The following is a 21,031-nucleotide window of genomic DNA, read 5'->3' as shown; positions in this document are numbered from 1 at the left end:
CTCTAGGAAGCGAAGTTGTGTTGGGAGGGAGACTGAAATTTAATCATACATCCCTTTGTAAAATTTGAATTTTTAAAAGCTTGTATATGGGTATTATCATATATTCATTTAAAAATAACAGAAAACAAAACAATGCTTTCTCTTTAACAAATTAGAGGTCTGGGAGACACCGCTTCGGCAAAGATCCCCGGTGCTCTCCTTACTTGCTGCAAGTAATAATCCTTCCTTCTCCCGCAAAACATAACAAAACCAACCAACCAACCAACAAAATTACAGTTCTGATTTTTCCATAATGGTATCTTAAATGAGGAATGAATGAGTTTCAAGAACAAATGTTTTTATTAACCACTGATTTCACTACCTTCACTTTATGAAGATGTTTGCTAAGGAAAAGGTAAAATTGTTTGTGACTTTCATTAACTTGTCATTCTGTCAACAGGACACTGCCAAAGTATGTGAGCTTAACATAGACCTGTAATCACTACCACTGAAAACATGTACATTTTTATTTTACCAAAACAATCAGAGAACACAGGAATGAGCTTCTACCAGACAAGTTAATGTGGCATCCACAGGAACGAGCTGTAACTGCACCCCACCATGAATGGTCCTGCTTTTAGATATTTGTCTTCATGCCTCAACAAATGCAAGCATAAATACCTTTCTATTAACATCATGGGCACAGAACAGGGTTCAACGTGACAAAGCTAAAATCGTCCTTGACTGATTTCCACTTTGTCCATGTTACACTAAGACACATCATTTCGTTCAGTTCCTTAGAAACTCATATTTAAAGGTAACTCATGCTGCAAGATTAATTAAGAGACTGTACTTAAGGTAGTAAGGTGCACTGGAGATTTTTCTTCTTTTCATTCTAAAGGGACTTTACTTTCTTACGCTCGAATAATTTCCAGTTATTTTCAGTTCAAGTTCATAAGGTACCTCTTCAAGATTCATACTACACTGGATAGAAGATGCTATGGACAGATGCAGAGGAACCAAGGGGTAGCAGAGGTGGTAGGGAATGCCAACATTGTTACATGTGGCAGAACTGCATAAAGGGTACCGACAGGTAGGCATTCTGACATTACGTCTTCTGAGTAGGAACTAAAGATAGAATTTCTCTGTTAATAATTATCTTAATGTACAAACTTTATGAAAACTGTTCTCCCTTTGATTTCTACCAAAGCTTTTTCTTCCTAAGTATTCTCCAAAAACCCAGTGTTGATGGTATTTTATTTTATTTTTTAATCCCCCGGGCCTTTATTTATTTTTTAAATTATAGTTGATTTGCAATGTTGTGTTAATTTCTGCTGTACAGCAAAGTGACAGTTATATATACATTCTTTTTTAGTATTCTTTTCCATTATGGTTTATCCCAGGACACTGAATATAGTTCTCTGTGCTGTACAGTAGGACCTTGTTGTCCATCTATTCTATATGGAATAGTTTGCATCTACTAACCCCAAACTCCCAGTCCCTCCCCTTCCCCCTTGGCAACCAAGTCTGTTCTCTGTCCATGAGTCTGTTTCTGCTTCGTAGATAGGTTCCTTTGTGTCATATTTTAGATTCCACATATAAGTGATACCATATGGTATTTATCTTTCTCTTTCTGACTTACTTCATGTAGTATGATAATCTCCAGGTGCGTCCATGTTGCTGCAAATGGTGTTATTTCGTTCTTTTTTTATGGCTGAGTAGTATTCCACTGTATATATGTACTACATCTTCTTTATCCATTCATCTGTCAATGGACATTTAGGTAACTTATTTTATATTATAGACCTGTTTCCCTACTGTGTATTTATTATATGCTCATGATGTGAAATGAAGCACTTTAATCATTAATATCATGATTTACAGCAATAGCAATTGACAGATACTCCAAATGCTTCTAATTTAGCTACACACTTTTATAAAATGGTTAAGAAGTAAAAAAAAACAAAAGCAAAACACTTTAAATACCATCCATCTTAGCCTTTAAATGGCATCTAAACCTTAGAAGTGAAATATTATAGCCAGTATTTATAAAAGTAATTGTAAAAGAAGGACTAATGCAAACACAGCGTAATATAACCACATGGCCATGGATATATGATAAATCTAAATAGCAACTTAACATCAGAAGTATCATAGTTGCAAAAGTTCTGAGATATTGAAATGAAGGTATAGTAGGCCAACTGCTAAGATGGCCACAATGGTCCCCTCTCCTGGCATTCACCATTTATGACCAAGATGGCAGGCTGAGCAAGGCTATCACAACCGCCCATCTCGGTCATGGACCACTTTTCCAGGACTGAGGTGATCACTCCCATGGAGCTGGCAGGGCCGGTGATTTAACTCTAACAAGCAGACTATGGCCAAGGTGATGGGTTATCACTTCCCTGATTAGACTACAAAGATGGCGACTTCCACGGTGTCAGCAATCTCTCTCTCTTGTTGGCTTTGATGAAGCAAGCTGCCACAGCAAGGAGTCCACATGGCCGGGAACTGAGGGCAGCCTTGGGCCAACAGCCCAGGAAGAACTCAACCCTGAAAACCATCACATGAGTGTGAGCTCAGAAGTGGACGCTAACCCTAGCAGATGCCTGTGGCCCTGGCTGACACGGCGATTACAGCCTTTGAGAGGCCCTGAGCAGAGGACCCAGCGATAAGCCACGCCTGGACTCCTGATCCAGAGACTATGATATAACAAATTGTATCATTTTAAGCCATTAAGTTTGGGGGTAATTTGTTACACACCAAGTGATAGCTAAGACAGAAGGGTCACTGCTGTGCATTCTTAGTATGTTGGTGAACCCAGACTTAACATCAGTTAGTACTGCTTAATGGAATCGACATACAAATTGTTATACCGTGAATCATTTGCAGTTAAGACGACATTTTTCAGACTCTGCCAAAACAAGCCTTCCGCCTTGGGGTTGTCGGGCCACTGGAGGATGGAGCTCTTGCAGATCCTCTGCCGCAGCCTCAAATACTGCGAATGCTGCAACACTGGCTCCAGCAGAATAAAGACAATCACATCCATATTCTCATCGATTAGCCTCTGCAAGGCCAAGTAGAAAGCTGTTTTAAAGTTCCAGTTTTTGGCATACTTTTTGGTTAGAACAAATATTGTTTTCCTGCTTTGGTTGATGCTCTGCATGAGGTTGTCGATGATGGCGAGTCCCGGGTCCCAATCCCTTTCCTCTAAACAGAGGAGCACATTTTTGTCCTCACTCTCTTCCAGGTGGAAGCGCAGCTCATTGATCACCCAGTCCGTGACAGAGGCATCTTTGGTGTCATAAGAAACGTAAGCATCGTAGAAAGTCTGGGATGTGGAAAGAGACCTGTAGCCTTTTACCTTAGCTAAGCACACATGATAGAGAAACCAAGCATCCCAGTAAAACCAATGATGAGCCAGGGCAGCCAGCATAACTGAGATGGTGACAAAAAAGGTGAAGAAACAGAATATTGCCGCAATGGTATCTGAAACACAAGTTGTGAGCTCTAGACTCACAATACTCTTGCCTTGTTGATCCCCAGGACTGGCGCAAATGACATCTGTCAATCTGGGAATTGTGACGTTCAGATTCCCATCCATCCATTCTCGAAAATCTCCGATGTCACAGGTACAGTCAAAAGGGTTTCTACCTAGTTCCAAAATGGCTAACTTGGTGGCGGTCTTAGTTTCAAACGTGGATTTGTTGATCATCTTGAGCTGGTTGGCACTTAAATCGAGGTGTGTCAGACTACTGGCTTCGGAAAGAAAGCCGGATGGCAGGTGGGAAATCCTGTTTTGACCCAGGAGCAGTGTCTCAAGAGAAGATGTGAATTTCGATAGGCTGTCAGTTACAAAGAACAGCTCGTTCCCACTTAAGTCAAGCAAGCAGAGATGAGGAAACTGCTGTAGTAATGACCAGTTAAAGAAATTTAACCTATTATCATTTATATATAGTTCGGTGAGACTCCGGGGCAAGTTAAGGAAGGCTTCATCGGGGATACGCTGAAGGTTATTAGAGGCTAAATGAAGCCGTGTCAGATTGCTGAGATATTTAAAAATTTGCCAGTACCTGACATCTTGAGCATTCCACAAAAGGTCAAGGCGGTTTCCACTGAAAACTAATTCTTCCAGGGACATGCTTTTCAGGTATGGTTCTGTTAAAGTAAAAATACTATTGTAGCTCAAGTTTAAAACTTTCAGCTGAGTTAAATTTTGAATAAATCCTAGACGGTGTGTTACCCCTGCTATTCGGAAGTAGTGCGCATTGTAGCTCAGATCTAGAACTTCTAACAATGGCAATTCGCTGAAAGCAGCGTCATCGTCAAAGTCTAGTCTGTTGTTTGTCAAGTCCAAATACTTGATACCACGCAAAAGTGAAAACTCAGTTCCATTTAACGCTTGACCGTTGCCATTTGAAGACAGATTTAAACAGGAAATGTTCCTAAAACCTTCAAATTGCTTTATCCCAATAAAGAAAATACTGTTCAAGCTTAAATCTAAGGCTTTGCCGTAATTGGAACATTGTGGCTTTATCAAAGGATTGGTGTCATGATAAAAATTCGAATGTGGGTCAAACTCAGTAACTGCTGACCGTGGCTTAAGGATATGCCTTTGGAAAGAGGAGCCATTTGCATTTTGTTGCTCGGTATCACTGACCAAGGGTGATATTCTGTTTTCGGACAAGTAAATGATTTTCAGGTTGGAGAACGACTGGAAAACGGTAAAATCAATTTGCTTAATAAAATTAACGCCCAAGTTGATAGCCATTAAATTTGAGAGGTTCCTCAGGGGCTGGAAATCTTCGTTTCTAAGTTCCTGGAACACATAACCTCTTAAATGCAATATCTGGAGAGATGTAAGCTTTGAAAATTTTTGAGAAATATTAATGTACTGTGGATATTTTTTCAGCTCGTAGTTGTAAGATAAGTCAAGTATTTCTAAGGAGGGCAGTTTTGCCAAAAATTCCCCAGAGGCTATTTCGTCCATTAAATAGTTGAATTCGAGATGCAGCACCTTTAGATGATGCATGTTGTCAAACCAGGTCGCAGGAACCTTCCGGAGCGAAGTGCTAGAGAGGTTTAGGTAGCGAAGTTGGGTCAGGGTTTGAAAAGCAAGAGGATGTATCTGAATTGAAGCACCTCCTTTGCAAGGTATGCAGGGAAATGGCGCGTTAAAACATCTCGGGCAGTTCCCACTTAAATCTAGTACTTTTAAATTTCTCAGTCCCTTGAAGTCTTCTTGACTGATGTTTTTGATCTTGGTGTTGCTAAGATAGAGCTCTGTTAGGGAGCTTGGCAGTTTGGGTGGCACGTGGAAAAGGGGATTAAAAGATAATGACAGCACCTTCAACTTGGTAAGGTTTTCAAAGGTTCCATCTTCTACGGCAAAGGTTTCATTACAAGCAAAGTAACAGTTCCAGCCCAAATAGAGACTTTCCAGATTCCTAAGTCCAGAAGTGTTCTTTTTCGTTAACACAGTTATTCTATTTTGAATTAGACTAAGTTCTTTCAAAGATTTTGGCAAACCAGCCGGTACTTCTTGTAACTGGTTGTCTTCAAGCAGTAACTCCCTTAGGTTTTTTAGGTTGAGAAATGCCCCGTCTGTAATAGTCATACCGTTCTTTACAGCAGGATTTTCATTCTGGGGCCACAGCTTGACGTTATGGTTTAGATCGATCTTAGTCAGATTTTGCAGCCCTTGAAATGATTCATTTGTTATGCGCCTGATGAAATTACCAGATAGGTCTAGTTCTGTCACACTTTTGTCCACTGTTTGGGGTACCTCGTGTAATCGACGATTGTTACATTCTGCAATAACGGAGCCATTTCGTTTTGTCTCATCGCAAGGATAGCTTCTAGAATAATTTGCTTCAGCGAAGAACTCACAGGAATCAGAGATTAGCAGGAAAAGGCAGGTCAGAAGCAAAAAGTGAAGAGTCATGTTTTCCTAAAGAAAATCAAAGTGGAGTCACAATATGAGAGGGGCAATATTTGCCGGGCATTTCATGATGAAATTCACAGTGCTTCAACCATACTTGGCCTGAGTTTTGAAGTGGGAGTTCTCTTAACTGTTAAATACACTGCATTAAATTAGGTTCCAAACGATTTTAGTTTTTGACCGTGTTCAGCTTCATGGTGCTCAAAGAAGTGAAAGATGAAGCTATCTGAGATGTGATGACAAGAAAACCTGAAAAGCTTTTGCAGAAGCACTCATCAAGATGCCTCACCACCATAACGGGCCTGATGCTGGACCCTGGCTATGGTTCACGCCAGATCTATAGCACAGCAAGCTATACATCTGTCGCTTCGACCTATTAGCATAACTCGATGAAACTTTGGCCAGTCCCAAGGAGAGTCCAGATCCGGAGATGACCTTTTACCTACACAGCATATATTTTATTGGTACTTCCACAATTTTTCTATACCTCTATGATGGTATGTATCAAATTCTCTTATGTCCTAGCATGAAAGTGGACATTTTCTGTCGATAATAATAGCAAACAAAGTGTCACGTTTTACGCCAAACGTAAACATTTTCTCACCCATGTTTATGTTCCCAGTAACAAACGGGACAGGTTCTATTATTATCCACATTTTGTAAGTGAAGAAACAAACTCAGAGACTTAACTAACTTTCAGAAGGATAACACACTGTAGAGGGGAGACGAGTCCATCTGATTCCAACATGGCATTTTTAATCACTAACCATCATGCTATACAATCTCATTTTGAAATCTTTATGCCAGAACAGTTCCTCAAATGTAGACAGCACTCAAAAAATGTTTTCTAAGGAGGCTACTATTTATATGTCCCTTATCATACAAACATTGGCATGAATAGCTGTTCTTCTGCTTTTGTAAACTTCTGTGGGGAAGACATGACGTTTTATATTTTTATGCATCCTTTGTAACATTTAGTAGAGTGCCTCACTTTCTGCGACTCTTTCAGGGGCTGAATATATTATTTTGGTAATTATACGAAGCAATGAACAGATTAATGTGATTGGTATGATCAAGGGTTATAGTCAAAAAAACTCTCAAAATCTTATTTCGCCGGGTGTGGAGACCAATCTTTACTAAACTATTTTTCACTAAAGCCCAACTCACGTCCTTATTGTGAGTTAAACCAAGTACGTGCTTTCTTTTTAAATTCTCCTGGAATTCAGGGTTAGTGAACTAACAGTCACTGCCATACCCTTCCTATATTAGAAAAGATTTTTACATGGATGTTGAGTATTGTGAGGATCAATAATTACTGCCATTTGTAACAGCTAAGGAAAAGCCAGCTCCTTATGAGATGAAAACTAAAGTGGAACAGAACTTCCAGACATTTTCAGTCTCTCGTAGTTATCTCCAACTACAGCACCATCAAGGTGCCGCTGCTTAAGGTTTAACTTTTACTAAAAGAAAGCCCTGCTTTACCTGGTGTGATAGGCAGAATTTTAAGATGATTCCTATGACTTTTGCCCCTTGGTATTACTCCTGTAATTATGTTACATTATGCGACAAAAAGGAGATTATCTAGATGGCCCTAATCTAATCATATATGCCTTTAAAAGCAGAGAGTTTTTTCTGGTTAGTAGCAGAAGAGTCAGAGAGATGGGAAGCAGGAGAAGAATTGGACACATAACTGCAGACTTAAAGATGGAGGGGGTGGGCCCCTGACAAGGAATGCAGGCAGCGTGTAGAAGCTGACAGTGGCTCCCTGTTGACAGTTAGTAAGGAAATGGGGGCCCTGATCTTACAACCACAAAGAACTAAAGCTGACTGACAGCCCAAATGAATTTGGAAATGGATCCTCAGCCAGAGCCTTGAGATAAGAGTCCAGCTGGCCAACACCTTGATTTTAGCCTTATGAGACCTAAAGCAGAGATCCCAGGCAAGCCTAACCCACAGAAATTTAAGCTAATAAATGTGTATTGTTTGAAGTGTTTCAGTTTGGGGTTATTTGTTACACAGCAATAGAAGACTAATACATCTAGGTGGGCTTCCCTGGTGGTGCAGTGGTTAAGAATCCGCCTGCTGATGCAGGGGACATGGCTTCAATCCCTGGTCTGGGAAGATCCCACATGCCGCGGAGCAACTGAGCCTGTGAGCCGCAACTACTGAGCCTGTGCTCTAGAGCACCAGAGCACCCGTGCTCTGCAACAAGAGAAGCCACCGCAATGAGAAGTCCGCGCACCACAACAAAAAGTAGCCCCCGCTCACTGCAACTAGAGAAAGCCTGCGCGCAGCAACGAAGGCCCAACACAGCCAAAAATTAATTAATTAATTAAAAAAAACACTTAAAAAAAAAAAAGAGAACTAATACATCTAGAAAATGTGTGTTAAAAGATGATTCACAGCTTGAAAATATGCAGCTTTTGCAGATGCCACTCCAGGTCTCAAAGTTCTACATCTCCACTGGGAGACACAGGTGTGCCAAGGAGGTAACGAAGCTCGGGGATGCGAGGAACTTTGGCAAGTAACCCAGGCAATATTATGTTTGCTCAGCACCTAAGCAGATCTAAGACTATGTGACTTCCAAGTGTGAACATTCTGGAAGTTACTTCCTGACTCTTCCTTGTCCTCTCCTAGCTAGTGGGTGGCCTTGGGGGGGTCTATTTGATGACATGCACAGCTTATTAGTTAGCTCTACAGTCTAGTGGGTTAAACAGACGTGAGTGAAACACAACATTACGAGATTTCAACGGTGACACAAAGAAGTAAGTGACACTAGAAGAGCCTAAAAAGAGGAGGATTTGACCTCTTCACGGAGGCTGGGAAAGGTTTCCCTGAGGAAGTGGAACTTGAACTGTGATTTTAAGGTTGACTTGGCATGTATGAAACAGAAAGAGGTCAAAAGAATGTCCCAGCGTATGCAAAGGCCCTGCGTGTATTCCTTTGATTTTCCCGTGCTGTGCCTTCAGAGGAGCCCTGGACAGGAATCAAGAGGGGCATGGTGTGGGCCTGAGACAAAGCACACCAGGTTTCAAGTCCTCAAAGTCGACTGAAACCTGCAGAGAACTGCTTGCAACAGTAGGACTCAGAATAAGAAGTGGGGCTAAGAGGATTGGAATGGCACGGGAGAGATGACAAACAGAGATGTTGCAGAGGTCCTCAGCATCTCCATGTCACTACAGTCAATGGACATTTTTCAGTCCTCGTCTGAAAGAGCACGTGAATGTAAGGGACTGAAAGAAAGTCAGGGATGTTAAGAAAAGATGAGAGTGGATTTTGATCTTGATCTGAGGAGCAATGCAAGCCTTTGAAGGTGGTACCATGCTCATTATTCTACAGTCATCACTGGCAAGAGGGCACAGACCTTCAGGAGCAAGGTGATGGTAGCGTGAACCAAGTTGGTGGCAATGGAGATAAAGAGAAATGGATTCAAGAGATACTTAGGAAGTAACACTGAGAAACATGGCAATAGATTATAATGGGGAGGTTGGATTATGAGGGAGAGGGAAGAATTCACGGTGACTTCCAGGTTTCTGGTCTGTGCAACTAGATGAATGAGAGAGAGGGTGCTATTCACTGAGGGAAAAGATCATTTGGAGCTGGGGAAGCGGGGAGTGAATAGTATTAATTAAATTTGACATGCTGAACTTGAGCTGAGTTTGTGATCTTCCAGTGGAGACATCCAGTAGGCAGTTACATATGTGCATCTCCGACTCAGAGGAGAGTTCTGGTACAGGGATGAATTTGGGAGTCATGACAAGTACAGCCATGAGTGTGAATGAGATCCAGGGCAGTGTAAGCCATAAAGGATCTTCCACATTTCAGTTCTACAACAACAATTTTAGCACCTGTTTTTCTAGTACTTTTATGATTTCATTTTCTTCTATTGAAATATCTTATCCCACTGAAATTGTTTTGGCATAAAATGTGAGGTGGGGACCCACATTATTTTTTTCTAAATGGAGACCTGGTTGCCCCACCATCATTTATTGAATAATCTTTTGCTCACCAATCTGATTGCTCCCTTTATCATATGCTAACTTTCCTATGTATTTCGATCTATTTCTAGACTCTTACTCAATTTCGCCAATCTCTTCATCATTCACATGCTGGTACCACATGTCTTAATAATTACAGTTTTTAGGTATGCTGGCATCTGATAGGGCAAGTCCTGTTCATCATTCTTCTTTTGTGAATGGATCACTCCTATCTTACCTTCTAACAGGTTCTCACGGGTGTACACTAAAACTGTAGATTTCTATATATTAATTTTATACCAAATCGCTATACTAAATTCTCTGATTATTTGGAATAGTTGCCTCTCCATGTGATTTTCTTGGCTAAGCAATTCAACCGTCTACAAATAATGATGATCTTATCACCCTTTATGCAATCTAATTTATTTTTATTGTCTAATTGCATTGCCTAGTTACTCCAGAATCATGAAAAAATAATAGAGCAGAGGTCAAAAAAAAAAAAAAAAGCAAAGACTGACCAGTTAAACCACACACAGATGTAAATTCTGCCTCACAAAAAGCACAGTAAGCAATGCCAAAAGTGAAATAAAGTAGGAGAAAGTATTTGCAGTTCATATCACAGATAAGGGGGTGATATGTTTGATATGTAAAGACTTTTTAAGCATAACTGAAAAGACAAGTTATTCAATAAAAAATGAACAAAAACATATTAACAGACAGTTCACAGAAAGGAAACACAAATGGCTCTTAAAGGAAAATATACTCAACTTCACTCAAAAAATTACAGAGATACCATTTTTCACTGATTCTACTGCGTAGGTGAGGCCACCTCTAAGATGGAGAGAAATCTGTAATATCTATCAAAATTGGAGAGATATACTTAGATTCAGCAATTTTAATTCTAGAAGCAGATTGTAAGAGAGACCCTCACATGTACAAATGCCTATATACAAGGATGTTCCATGCAGGGCTGTTAGCAATAGCAAAAGACTGGAAATAATCTAAATGCCTATGAGTAGTGGTCTTGTTAAATAAACCAGGATGTTATATTCATACAATGGAATACTATGCAGCAATTAAAAAGGAAAAGGTAGCTCTATATTCACTTATTCATTCATTCAAAAATATTTATTAAGCATGTACTTTATTTTGGGGACTGTTTTTTTTGTTTTTGTTTTTGCTTTTTTACGGTACGCGGGCCTCTCACTGTTGTGGCCTCTCCCGTTGCGGAGCACAGGCTCCGGACGCGCAGGCTCAGCGGCCATGGCTCACGGGCCCAGCCGCTCCATGGCATGTGGGATCTTCCCGGACCGGGGCACGAACCCGCGTACCCTGCATCGACAGGCGGACTCTCAACCACTGTGCCACCAGGGAATCCCCTTGGGGACTGTTTTCAAGCTGGGAATATAGCAATGAACAAAACAGATGAAATTACCTGCCCCTTCGGAGGGTACATTACAAGATGTTAGATGGTGGAAAGTACTAGGGAGCAAAATAAGGATGGGAAAGGGGATGGTCACGTAGACTGCCCCTCAGTTGGGATATGTCTGACGTCTTTGTCGTGATTAGACTGGGGTAATGGGTTTGGGGGAGGACAACCTGAGAGGTCAAGTGCCACTCGAGTCACAGCTCACCTAGGGCACATACACAACTTTCACTGTTGGTGTGGACCCTGATCACCTGGCTGAGGCACTGCTTGTCAGCTTCCTATTATACTTTTTAATTATAGCTTAATAAAAAAATTTTCAAATTCATTTTTAAAAAGTCCCCTGGGGAACAGATGGCCAGGTGGTTGCAGACTCTTCTCTTAGAGTGGTAAACAGAGTGCTGTTGGTAGGCAAGACACTTTTATGTGGTTACCTGGGGGGGTCCAGAGGACAGGGCGGTGCTGTGCAGCCTTCCTAGCCTCAAGTTAAGGCCTCAACATCTAATTCCAAACATGACTGTCACACAACACTGAGCAATTGAGGAGAAAAGCCTCTAGGAGGCGCCGGAGACCAGAAGAAGAGCCTTTTGACACTTCAGGATGAAAACGGCCTCCCAGAGAATCTGAGGCAACTTAAAACAAAGCTTGGAACATGGAAATGAGCAGAACATTGCAGAAAGGATTTCTGAGTGAAGAGCTTGACGTTCCTAACTCCACCCTCCCGAGAATGTGTCCTGAGGTAAGAACAGGAGTTGACAAGTTCCAAATAACTTCAGTTTGAAGAGAAGTACATGGACAGGAAGAGTGGGAGGTGGGGAGCAGGCAGTTAGCAAAGATGTTGAAGAGAAAACCCTGATTGTTCAGGCTTCTCCATCCACCTCAGGGCCTCACAGATGCAAAACGGACTGCAAGAGCTCATAAACATTCAAGGGCTCTGAGGTGAGACAGCAGAGCCCAAAGCCCTGGGCAGCAAGAGTCACACCTTTCCAGCCAAGTTCCTCCTCCTGGCCACACCCATGCCTCTGGCTTCCAAAAGTCTTGGCTCCAAAGGACATCAAAGGGAACCAGGTCCCAGAGAACTAAGAAGGATACTGGAGAGAATTTATCCCCATTAAGGTGTAACCAATGAATAAAAAACATCCAGCCTGGCAGAAGAAAAATGGCAACTCAGCAAATAAAATAGAGAAATGGCAACTACGCGGGAGACGCGGAAGAAAAAGAAGAGAAATGGCAACTCTGTAAATAGAGGGAAAAGGGGCAATTATGCAAATAAGGTAGAAAGTAAAACTATGCAAATAAAACAGAGAGAGACAGGGCTTCCCTGGTGGCGCAGTGGTTGAGAGTCCGCCTGCCGATGCAGGGGACGCGGGTTCGTGCCCAGGTCCGGGAGGATCCCGCATGCCGTGGAGCGGCTGGGCCCGTGAGCCATGGCCGCTGAGCCTGCGCGTCCGGAGCCTGTGCTCCGCAACGGGAGAGGCCACAACGGTGAGAGGCCCGCGTACCGCAAAAAAAAAAAAAAAAAAAAAAACAGAGACAGAGAGAGAAAGAAAGAGAGAGAGGAAGAGAGAGAGGAAGGAAGGAAGAAAGAAAAGAGACTTCTGTTGTTTGAGGCTGACAGCTGAAGGCGCCCATTAAAGTGAGAGCAAAGGGCTAGAAGCCTACAAGGTGAGAAAGGGCATGAGAGGAGACCACAGCAGACAAGGAATGTGTATGAAGTTGAGGAAGGTGAGAAAGGGCATGAGAGGAGACCACAGCAGACAAGGAATGTGTATGAAGTTGAGGAAGATGGAAAGCAGGTGGATGAGTGGTAAGTGGCACAGCAGAGCAGAGAAGGCTAAAGCCAACCAGAGCGAGGTCAATTCACAGCATACAAGCCCGGAAAGGCTCCGGGGCCGGCGGGCAAGAGTCAGGGCGGCGGTATGCCTGGCAGGGCTGCACAGGGGACGGGTTGAAAGTCTGCATGAAAAGTTAGACCCCTCCTGATTCACTCCCTGAGACTTACTACCTCGAAAGGTTGAATCCAGAGCCTTTGGTTCAGGAATTCAGGCACAAGTGAAGGCAGGGGCAAACTGTCAAAAAGCAAACAGGAGGGTTAAAGCACAGTGTGTATCTGGAGCGCAGAATCCCATCCTCTTCCCTCCTCTGGCTCTGGGGCCTCTGACATCCACCTGGTTTATAAACGCCCCACTCCAGCACCCCAGGCAGGAGATTGGAGCATCTCATTGGGAAGATGGACAGGCACAGCAGCAGGGCCATGAGTGTAAAATTTAAGGGGACCCCCAAAAATGTAGTCATCAAGATGAATATAGTTTTAAAAAAGTAAAGTCCCTGATGGACTATATATCAGCATTAAATAACGACAGAATCGGACCCTGCACTTGCAAAGCAGTGTTTCACCTGCCTCACCCCATCCCGGCTCTGGTTCCAAGAAAACTTGATTTACCGAAATAGGCAACCAGCCTGAGGACCAGAGTTTGCCTATTTGATTTTTAAAATACAGCACTAAGATATTATGTATGTTGATTGCTGAGCTTTTGGGGACCCTATCTCCCCGAAATTCTCCACCAAACCAAGTGCTTCACTCTCCTCACCCTAGCCCTGGCCCTGCACCACAACAAAAATCCCCAATCACACTCGCACACCCTAACCAGAAGCTGGCTCCCATCCTACGCTGGGACCTATCGTTGGGAAGGCCAGTCCTTGCAGCTGAAGCTTCTCATTAGCTGTTTGGTGTCCCACTCCTGAGTATGAAATAACCGTCAGCGCCAGTCACCTGGAATTCACCCAGCATCAAAGAAAGATGGACACAAGCAAAAAGAAAAGACAAATCACAGACACAGCAATTGATAGAATCAGGTCTTCTGGCACCCAGGACAGTGGTTGATGCTTCATTTTCTTAATGCACATCCTGTCTTGTACAGATGCTCAATCCTCCCTCTGCAATTCTGAAATCCTTAAAAATCTGAGCACCAGAAGATTTTCGGGCTTTATCGTAACTTATTTGGCAGCAAAACCTGATCCAAACTGACCTAAGGCTAGTATGATCTTTATTTATCCACTTAGCAGGAGCCCTCTGGTTTCACGGCAGAAATCGCCATTGTGCGTAATCATCAGGGCTGCCGTCGGCCCATCGGAAGTATTCTCTAATAAATCCTGCATATACCATCTTCTCTTGCTAAAATACAAATTCTGAGCTTTGACACAATTCTGGCCTACAGGTTTCAGGTAAGGGACTGTGAGTTGATATTTAAACCTCCTTCACTGGAAACACATTAGCGATTCCTGAATTGTCCTTGGCATATATTAAATCAGAAAAGAGAATGTGGTTGTCAATGGGACCAAGTTATGACTTTCATGGGCCTGAGATACTTTGGCCCTCATGTGCCCCTTCCTCCATAAAGAAAAAAAATAGTAAAAATTATATTTTATGACCACGTTGGTATAAAGACAAATATAATCCAGGCTGGAATATATTCATTCTTTTGCTGATTTTTAAAAGAAATTAAAATCTTTGCTTGAAGCATCATGGGCCCGAGGTCCTGTGTCTTCTGTGCCCAAAGTGAGACTGGCCCTGGTTGTCAATGATGGCATCTTGGGGCTCAGATCAGGTCCCCAGAAACTCGACAAGATAAGTAGGAGACACTTACTGAAAAGCAAGGTAAATATTAGATTGGGAGAGGCTGAAGGGAAGGCCGAGGGTTGAGTGTAAGTGGCAGGAAAGAGGACCAGAAAAGGAGAGTGTTGCAGGTTGAATTATGTCCCCCCAAAATGACATGTTGACGTTTTAGCCTCTACACGTGAACGTGATCTTATTTGGAAATAGGGTGTTTGCAGATGGAATCAAGTTAAGATGAGGTCATACCAGACTAGGATGGGCCCTAATTCAATGACTGATGTCCTTATAAGAAGAGGGAAGTGTGGACACAGACACACTTCGGAAAGAAGACCATGGGAAGATAGAGCAGAGATTGGAAGGATGCAGTTACAGGCCAAGTAACGTCAAGGCCTGCCGGCCACCCCCAGAAGCTGGGAGAAAGGCATGGCCCAGATTTTCCCTCTCAGCCTCCAAGAAGGAACCCACCTTGTTGACAACACCTGGATTTCAGACTTTCGGCCTCCAGAATTGGGAGAGGATAAATTTCTGTTGTTTTGAATCACCAGATTGGTGGTACTCTGCAACAGCAGCCCCAGGAAACAGATGGGAAAAGCAGAGAGCAGGGGAGTAAGTGCTGACCGGTGGAACCCACTGCTGAGACAAGTTCAAGCTGCCAGAAAAAGCCCTTTGGTCAGGCCAGTGAGCTCAGTGCATAGCACACCCTGCTAAGGATGACTGGGTCTACACGGTCTCAGTCTTTCGCTGGGTGCTGCCTTGGAACACACAGAAAAAAAAAATCAAGACCCATTTCTTTAAAGAAAGCATATGGGGCTGCCCTGGTGGCTCAGTGGTTGAGAATCTGCCCACTAATGCAGGGGACACGGGTTCGAGCCCTGGTCTGGGAAGATCCCACATGCCGCGGAGCAACTAGGCCCGTGAGCCACAACTACTCAGCCTGCACGTCTGGAGCCTGTGCTCTACAACAAGAGAGGCCGCGACAGTGAGAGGCCCGCGCACCGCAATGAAGAGTGGGCCCCCGCTCACCGCAACTAGAGAAAGCCCTTGCACAGAAACGAAGACCCAACACAGACAAAAATTAATTAATTAATTAAAGTACCCTTAATTTAAAAAAAAAAGAAAGCATATGAATCACACGCAAAAATGAAATTTGTGGGCTTCCCTGGTGGCACAGTGGTTGAGAGTCCACCTGCCGATGCAGGGGACACAGGTTCGTGCACTGGTCTGGGAAGATCCCACATGCCGTGGAGCGGCTGGGCCTGTGAGCCATGGCCGCTGAGCCTGCGCGTCCGGAGCCTGTGCTCCGCAACGGGAGAGGCCACAACAGTGAGAGGCCCGCATACCGCAAAAAAAAAAAAAAAAGAAAGAAATTTGCTTCACTTCCTGCACCCTGCCGAATATAGCATTGCATGCTACTGAGGAAGTAATTTCACAACCGTTTTTCTGGTTTCCACGGCAAATCAGATCTTTGGTTGGGTCCATGGTATACGATAAGCCCATCCTCTCCTTTGGGCTCTGAGGGAACCAAACGGCACAACGAAAACAACCTATCTCAGTCCCCACCTACATCTTCCTTTTCACCTTGGGCCCCAGTGGACACCAAAAACATAACTGTGAAAGGCCAGTGCAGTTTCAGGAACAGCTCAATAAAGCCTGCCTTAGCTGAGTGCACCCTGGGAGTCAGAGTGAGCCCAGGAGCCACGCTCAGAGTCCAGCCCATGGGGCGAGAGCTGTAGGCAGGGCAGAGACCACAAGTGCAGGGTGCAAAGGCAGCAAACCCCACCATGCGAGGCTAAAATAAACCCTGCAGGTTTTACCATAACACAATCTAGGGTGAAGGTGGTCTGTGAGGCATCTACAGCTGCCTTCCTGGAACAGACAGCTTTTTATCTTTTCACACCCCTTTCCTAGCCTGCAAGCAGCGATGTTGCAAAGCTGCCCCCTCCCTCCTCCCTCTTCGAAAGCTTCCTTTGCTAAGAGGTGATTTGCCTCAGACCATCTCCCCAGTTGCACCCCTTCCTCAGAATAGAGCCTGCTGATGCCCCCCTGACATGAAAGGATCAAGGGCACCTACTGATTATAAAATGTGATGAATCCGCCCAACTGAATGACTTAGCTGTTTGAGCATGACGCAGGACTCCACCAGAACTAAATGTTTGCCAAACTGGAAATATTTCTAATTTTTCATGGGTTCTGATGTGTTTGCAGTTGATATACTGATATTATGTATATTGATATATTGATATTATTGATATTGATATATTGATATTATGAAAGTAAATTAATAAAGAAATGGCTGGGCACACAGAATTTGTCACCTTACATGAAATTTACAGTTAATAATAGATACTTGACTTGATCCATTCCACGTTTGATGGATTCACTAACAGCTTTGGAAGACAAAAGAAACCACTACCACATTAAATGCACGTATCGATTTCATACACATAAAAATATGAAAAATTATGCTGTTTGAATTCCAGGAAATACGGTAGCGTGTGTTTGTTGAGTGCTTTATCATGAAGCAAACACTGGGAGCACAAGTCATGCATTTTCTTGTCTGAGCTTCATAAAAATCAGTGAGGTGGGTGCTATCATAAGCCCCCATTTTACAGACATGGAACCTGAGGCTCAGAGGCTCATCTACCCAAGGTCACTTAGATGGTAGGTGGCAGACCGGAAAATTGAGCCTAGAGGTACCCACGTAGTTAACAAATTGGTACCAAGTGGCTGGTTGGCAGTGATCTGGTTTCAATTTTTGGCAGAAACACCAAAGCCATACCTGGAACCTTCTGGAATTAAATGCTGGGGGTATTACCCACCTTGCCTTTCCACTGATCAGTCTAACAGAGAGCACTTCCAGGTGCTCTGTAATTCCATAGAACAACTGGAAATCCACTGATTCTAGACATATTCACCAGCTAGTGGCTCTTCGTAACCACTTGAAGAGTCAACACAGCCTGTATTGTTAATGCCGATCCAGAACCATGGGTTATGCGTTTAAATGTACTGTGTCTGCATAGCCCTGAATAGTTCTAAATTGGGGATAATACTTTAAAAAATAACAAATCCCTCAACTCCATTTAGTAACTCAGTTGAACTCAAATGGTACTTCACTGGAATGACATCCCCCTCAGTAGACCCCAGAGGTGATGCTGAGACACACAAATAATATCCAACTGAGTTTCCAAGCCTGACCCTGGGTCATGACGTCCTCCCCTGCGAGACATACCCTGATACTGTCAGTCTGGGTTTCCATGGGACTGCCTTCTCTCTCATCAACCCCCGTGCAGTTTGCAGGACTATTACATGAAAGAATGAGAAGCAGAATGAAGAATGGACTTGATCAAGTGCCCTCGCCCTGATCCACTGCCTCGGCTTTTCAGATAAGGCATACAAGGAACTTTGATTTTGCTTTCTGGAATCAAGCTAAGGGGCTAATGAATAAGCTTTGGGTCTTCCTGGAGGCCTTGTCAGCCCCTAAAAAAGTCTGTGCTCCTTAAGGAAAGGACCAAAAGAGCTGTTCAGATGCTGCCCGAAGACAGTGGCCCTCAACTTCAGCTGCCCATTGAGATACCTGGAAAGTTGAAAAGCTACGAATGCCCCAGCCCACTCCGGAGATGCTGATTCCATTAGTCTGTGGTTCAGCCTGGACAGCGGGATTTTTTAAAGCTCACTCTATGATTCTAGTATACAGTCAAGGCTAAGAACCTCTCCCTGAGGCCAGGAGTCGGCTAGGTCCTTGCCTTCCACCCTCCACCAATGACGGGGGTGGGGGGGCATTTTCCCAGTTTAGTTTTATTTTATCTTATTTCCACTTTCTTATAATACAATTATATTGGCTATCACAGCAGTTTACAAATATCAAGTCAAAATTGGATACGTTCAAATGCAATTCCATCTATGTCATTGGCCCTGCTGGCCTAATTCCTTATGAGCCCTTGCAGTCATTTTGTAAAGCATCGATTTCAGGGTAGACTTAATTTACTTTCAAGGTCTATAATGTGCATCACTGGATACAAAAAATGAACTTCAAGAGCTTATATATACATTAAATACTGGTAAAAAAAAAATAACTCCAAGAACTTCAATAAGCACTAAATGAGCGTGGAAAAAAAGATACTAAGGTAAATGTGGGATGGGAGTCTCTTGAAATCAGTCTTTGCAATGGCTCTTAAATCTCATTGAATTTTCTAGAAAACATACCATTTTTAAAAAATTGTAAAGGTTTTCAATCTGACAGTTCCTGACGGTAACAAATGCTGACCACCTGCTATGTCTAAACACTATAGAATATGATTACGGAAATAGTAACATCTTTACTTAAAAACTTTGAACAAGAAAAGTAGCAATTATGAATACACATTAAGCTCCTGGTAGCAGATGAAGTTTGGGCTTTGCCCAGGCACTAGCAAGCGGCCCAGAGTGAGCCAAGAGAGGCTGTCCTTTTCTGTGCAAAGAGCAAAGGACAAACACCTCCCCACCTGCTTTACCCCCAGCCCTTTCACTCTAGATGAGAATACCATTTCTGGCAGGACCAGAAAGTCATACCCCAGTTCAATTCCTAACTTGGAATTTGCTTCTTTTCCTCTTGAAAATGATAAGACCACTGCAGCATCTGATTTTTGAAATTTCCTGCACACTGGACCACTCTGTCTACATTTAGAGTTGCCCCAAGACTTCGCCTTTTTATATTGATTTGCCCATCCATCACTTTCTTTGGTCACACCATTTGCCACCAAACCCTATTTCGGGGTCAGAAATCCTCTATTTTCTTGGAAAGCTTTGTTAAAAGAATAGAAGGAGCTTACCACTCTTCTGGGGTCGTCCTTCCTAATAGCTCATTCTAGAACCTGCAGTGCTGCGGAGTGGTACCCGCTGTGCTACGGGCGCACATGGACAGAAACTAACCAACTTCCTAAAACTGGCCGCTTTACCATCAGCAGAACCTCGCCTGTGGTTTGCAAAAGCTTATGTGGGAAGAAGGGAACTTGTGATTTCGTAACTGTTGCCAAATCATTTATTGACTATGCTGTAAAATTTCAAAACTGAAATGGGGGCGTGTAGGAAAAAGTCATTTATAAAATGATTTAAATATAACCCGAGCCAGATCGATCCGGTGCATTTTTGTTAGTTTGGGTTTATCTGTGTGTACGTGAGGGCGGGTGAGGGGTGGCTAAAAGGATCCTCAGCAAAATGTTAAGAGCAGTGAGCTCTGGGAAGCAGGACTGGGGGGAAATGAGGGAGAAATGGGGAAATTTTTCCTTTTCCTTAAAAAATTTTAGTGTCTTTTCTTCAACTTTGCCACAAATGTGTACTTGATTTAGGATTGCACAAACTCATTTTTTCTCATAGAATTCATGGATGTAGTTAAATAACATCTGCACCGCTTCGTCTTTGTTCCACACATTTCCGGGACAGCACATGGTGAGGTGGGCATGGGTCCCTCACCAGGCAGTGGCCACAGAGTGCGCATCTCCCTCCTGGGTGTCCCTGCACCTCAGCCAGTACCCGGCACGTATTATAAGCTCAATAAATGTCCACTGAATGAGTGAGTGAATGGATGAGCAGAAGCATGAGGCAGGAAAATTTAATTTCCTGATTTGCTCTGATAAGTGAATTGGATTTTAAGCTCTCACAGAGAAGGCCCTGGAAGGTTTAGCCACAAGCAGGAGTCAGCAAACTCCAGCGTGTGGGCCAAATCTGCCCAGGGAGCAGAGAATGATTTTCACAGATGAACATTTGCCATCGATCTGATGAGACAGAACACTAACTGTAAACTCCAATGAGGCAAAAAGTTAGCATCCCCCCACCAAAGAATCCCATTCTTCTCATTATTAGACCTATATTACAAAAAAACTGCATTTGATGATTATATTTTAAATGTTATCAATGAAATAATTGTGTAATGTGCTTTTCTCTTATTCTGTAAGTACCTACATAATGCCCTCAATTGGCCTCTTGGCCTGCAAAGCCTAAAATGTTTACTTTACAGAAAATATTTGCTGACCCCTGGCCAAAAGAATAGTCTAGAATGGGATATAATGTGCTTCATATTGCTTTCCTCTCCTTGAACCGGAGGAAACCACATTGGG

The 21,031-nt window shown here is 43.1% G+C and overlaps 2 protein-coding genes across 6 annotated transcripts in view; both read right to left on the bottom strand.

Moving 5' to 3' along the window:
- The window catches only part of TLR7 (toll like receptor 7), a 101,280-nt gene that overhangs the window by 30,273 nt on the left and 49,976 nt on the right, over positions 1-21,031 (bottom strand). Inside the window, exon 6 of the mRNA XM_027096578.1 lies at positions 13,329-13,392. The gene's annotated coding sequence lies outside the window, so the exon portion shown is untranslated. The remainder of the gene's footprint in view (positions 1-13,328; positions 13,393-21,031) is intronic.
- TLR8 (toll like receptor 8) lies at positions 1,819-19,885 on the bottom strand. Of its 5 annotated transcripts, none has more exons than XM_027096581.1 (3): positions 19,748-19,873; positions 13,326-13,392; positions 1,819-5,929 (listed from the first exon to the last, which is right to left on the bottom strand). In XM_027096581.1, the coding sequence occupies exon 3, from the start codon at positions 5,921-5,923 to the stop codon at positions 2,816-2,818; it is 3,108 nt and encodes a 1,035-aa protein (XP_026952382.1). In that variant the 5' UTR covers positions 5,924-5,929; positions 13,326-13,392; positions 19,748-19,873; the 3' UTR covers positions 1,819-2,815. The 5 variants fall into 5 exon arrangements, with proteins under 5 accessions (XP_026952382.1, XP_026952380.1, XP_026952383.1 ...); XM_027096579.1 differs by having other exon boundaries at positions 13,329-13,392; XM_027096582.1 differs by lacking the exon at positions 19,748-19,873 and adding an exon at positions 15,405-15,749 and having other exon boundaries at positions 13,329-13,392.

Source organism: Aethalodelphis obliquidens, unplaced genomic scaffold (genome assembly GCF_003676395.1).
Source record: "Aethalodelphis obliquidens isolate GAN/ISIS:26980383/991018 unplaced genomic scaffold, ASM367639v1 scaffold104, whole genome shotgun sequence".
NCBI classification, from domain to species: Eukaryota; Metazoa; Chordata; class Mammalia; order Artiodactyla; family Delphinidae; genus Aethalodelphis; species Aethalodelphis obliquidens.
The sequence above is the reverse complement of the archived record's forward strand: the minus strand, read 5'-3'. Positions and strand labels throughout refer to the sequence as shown.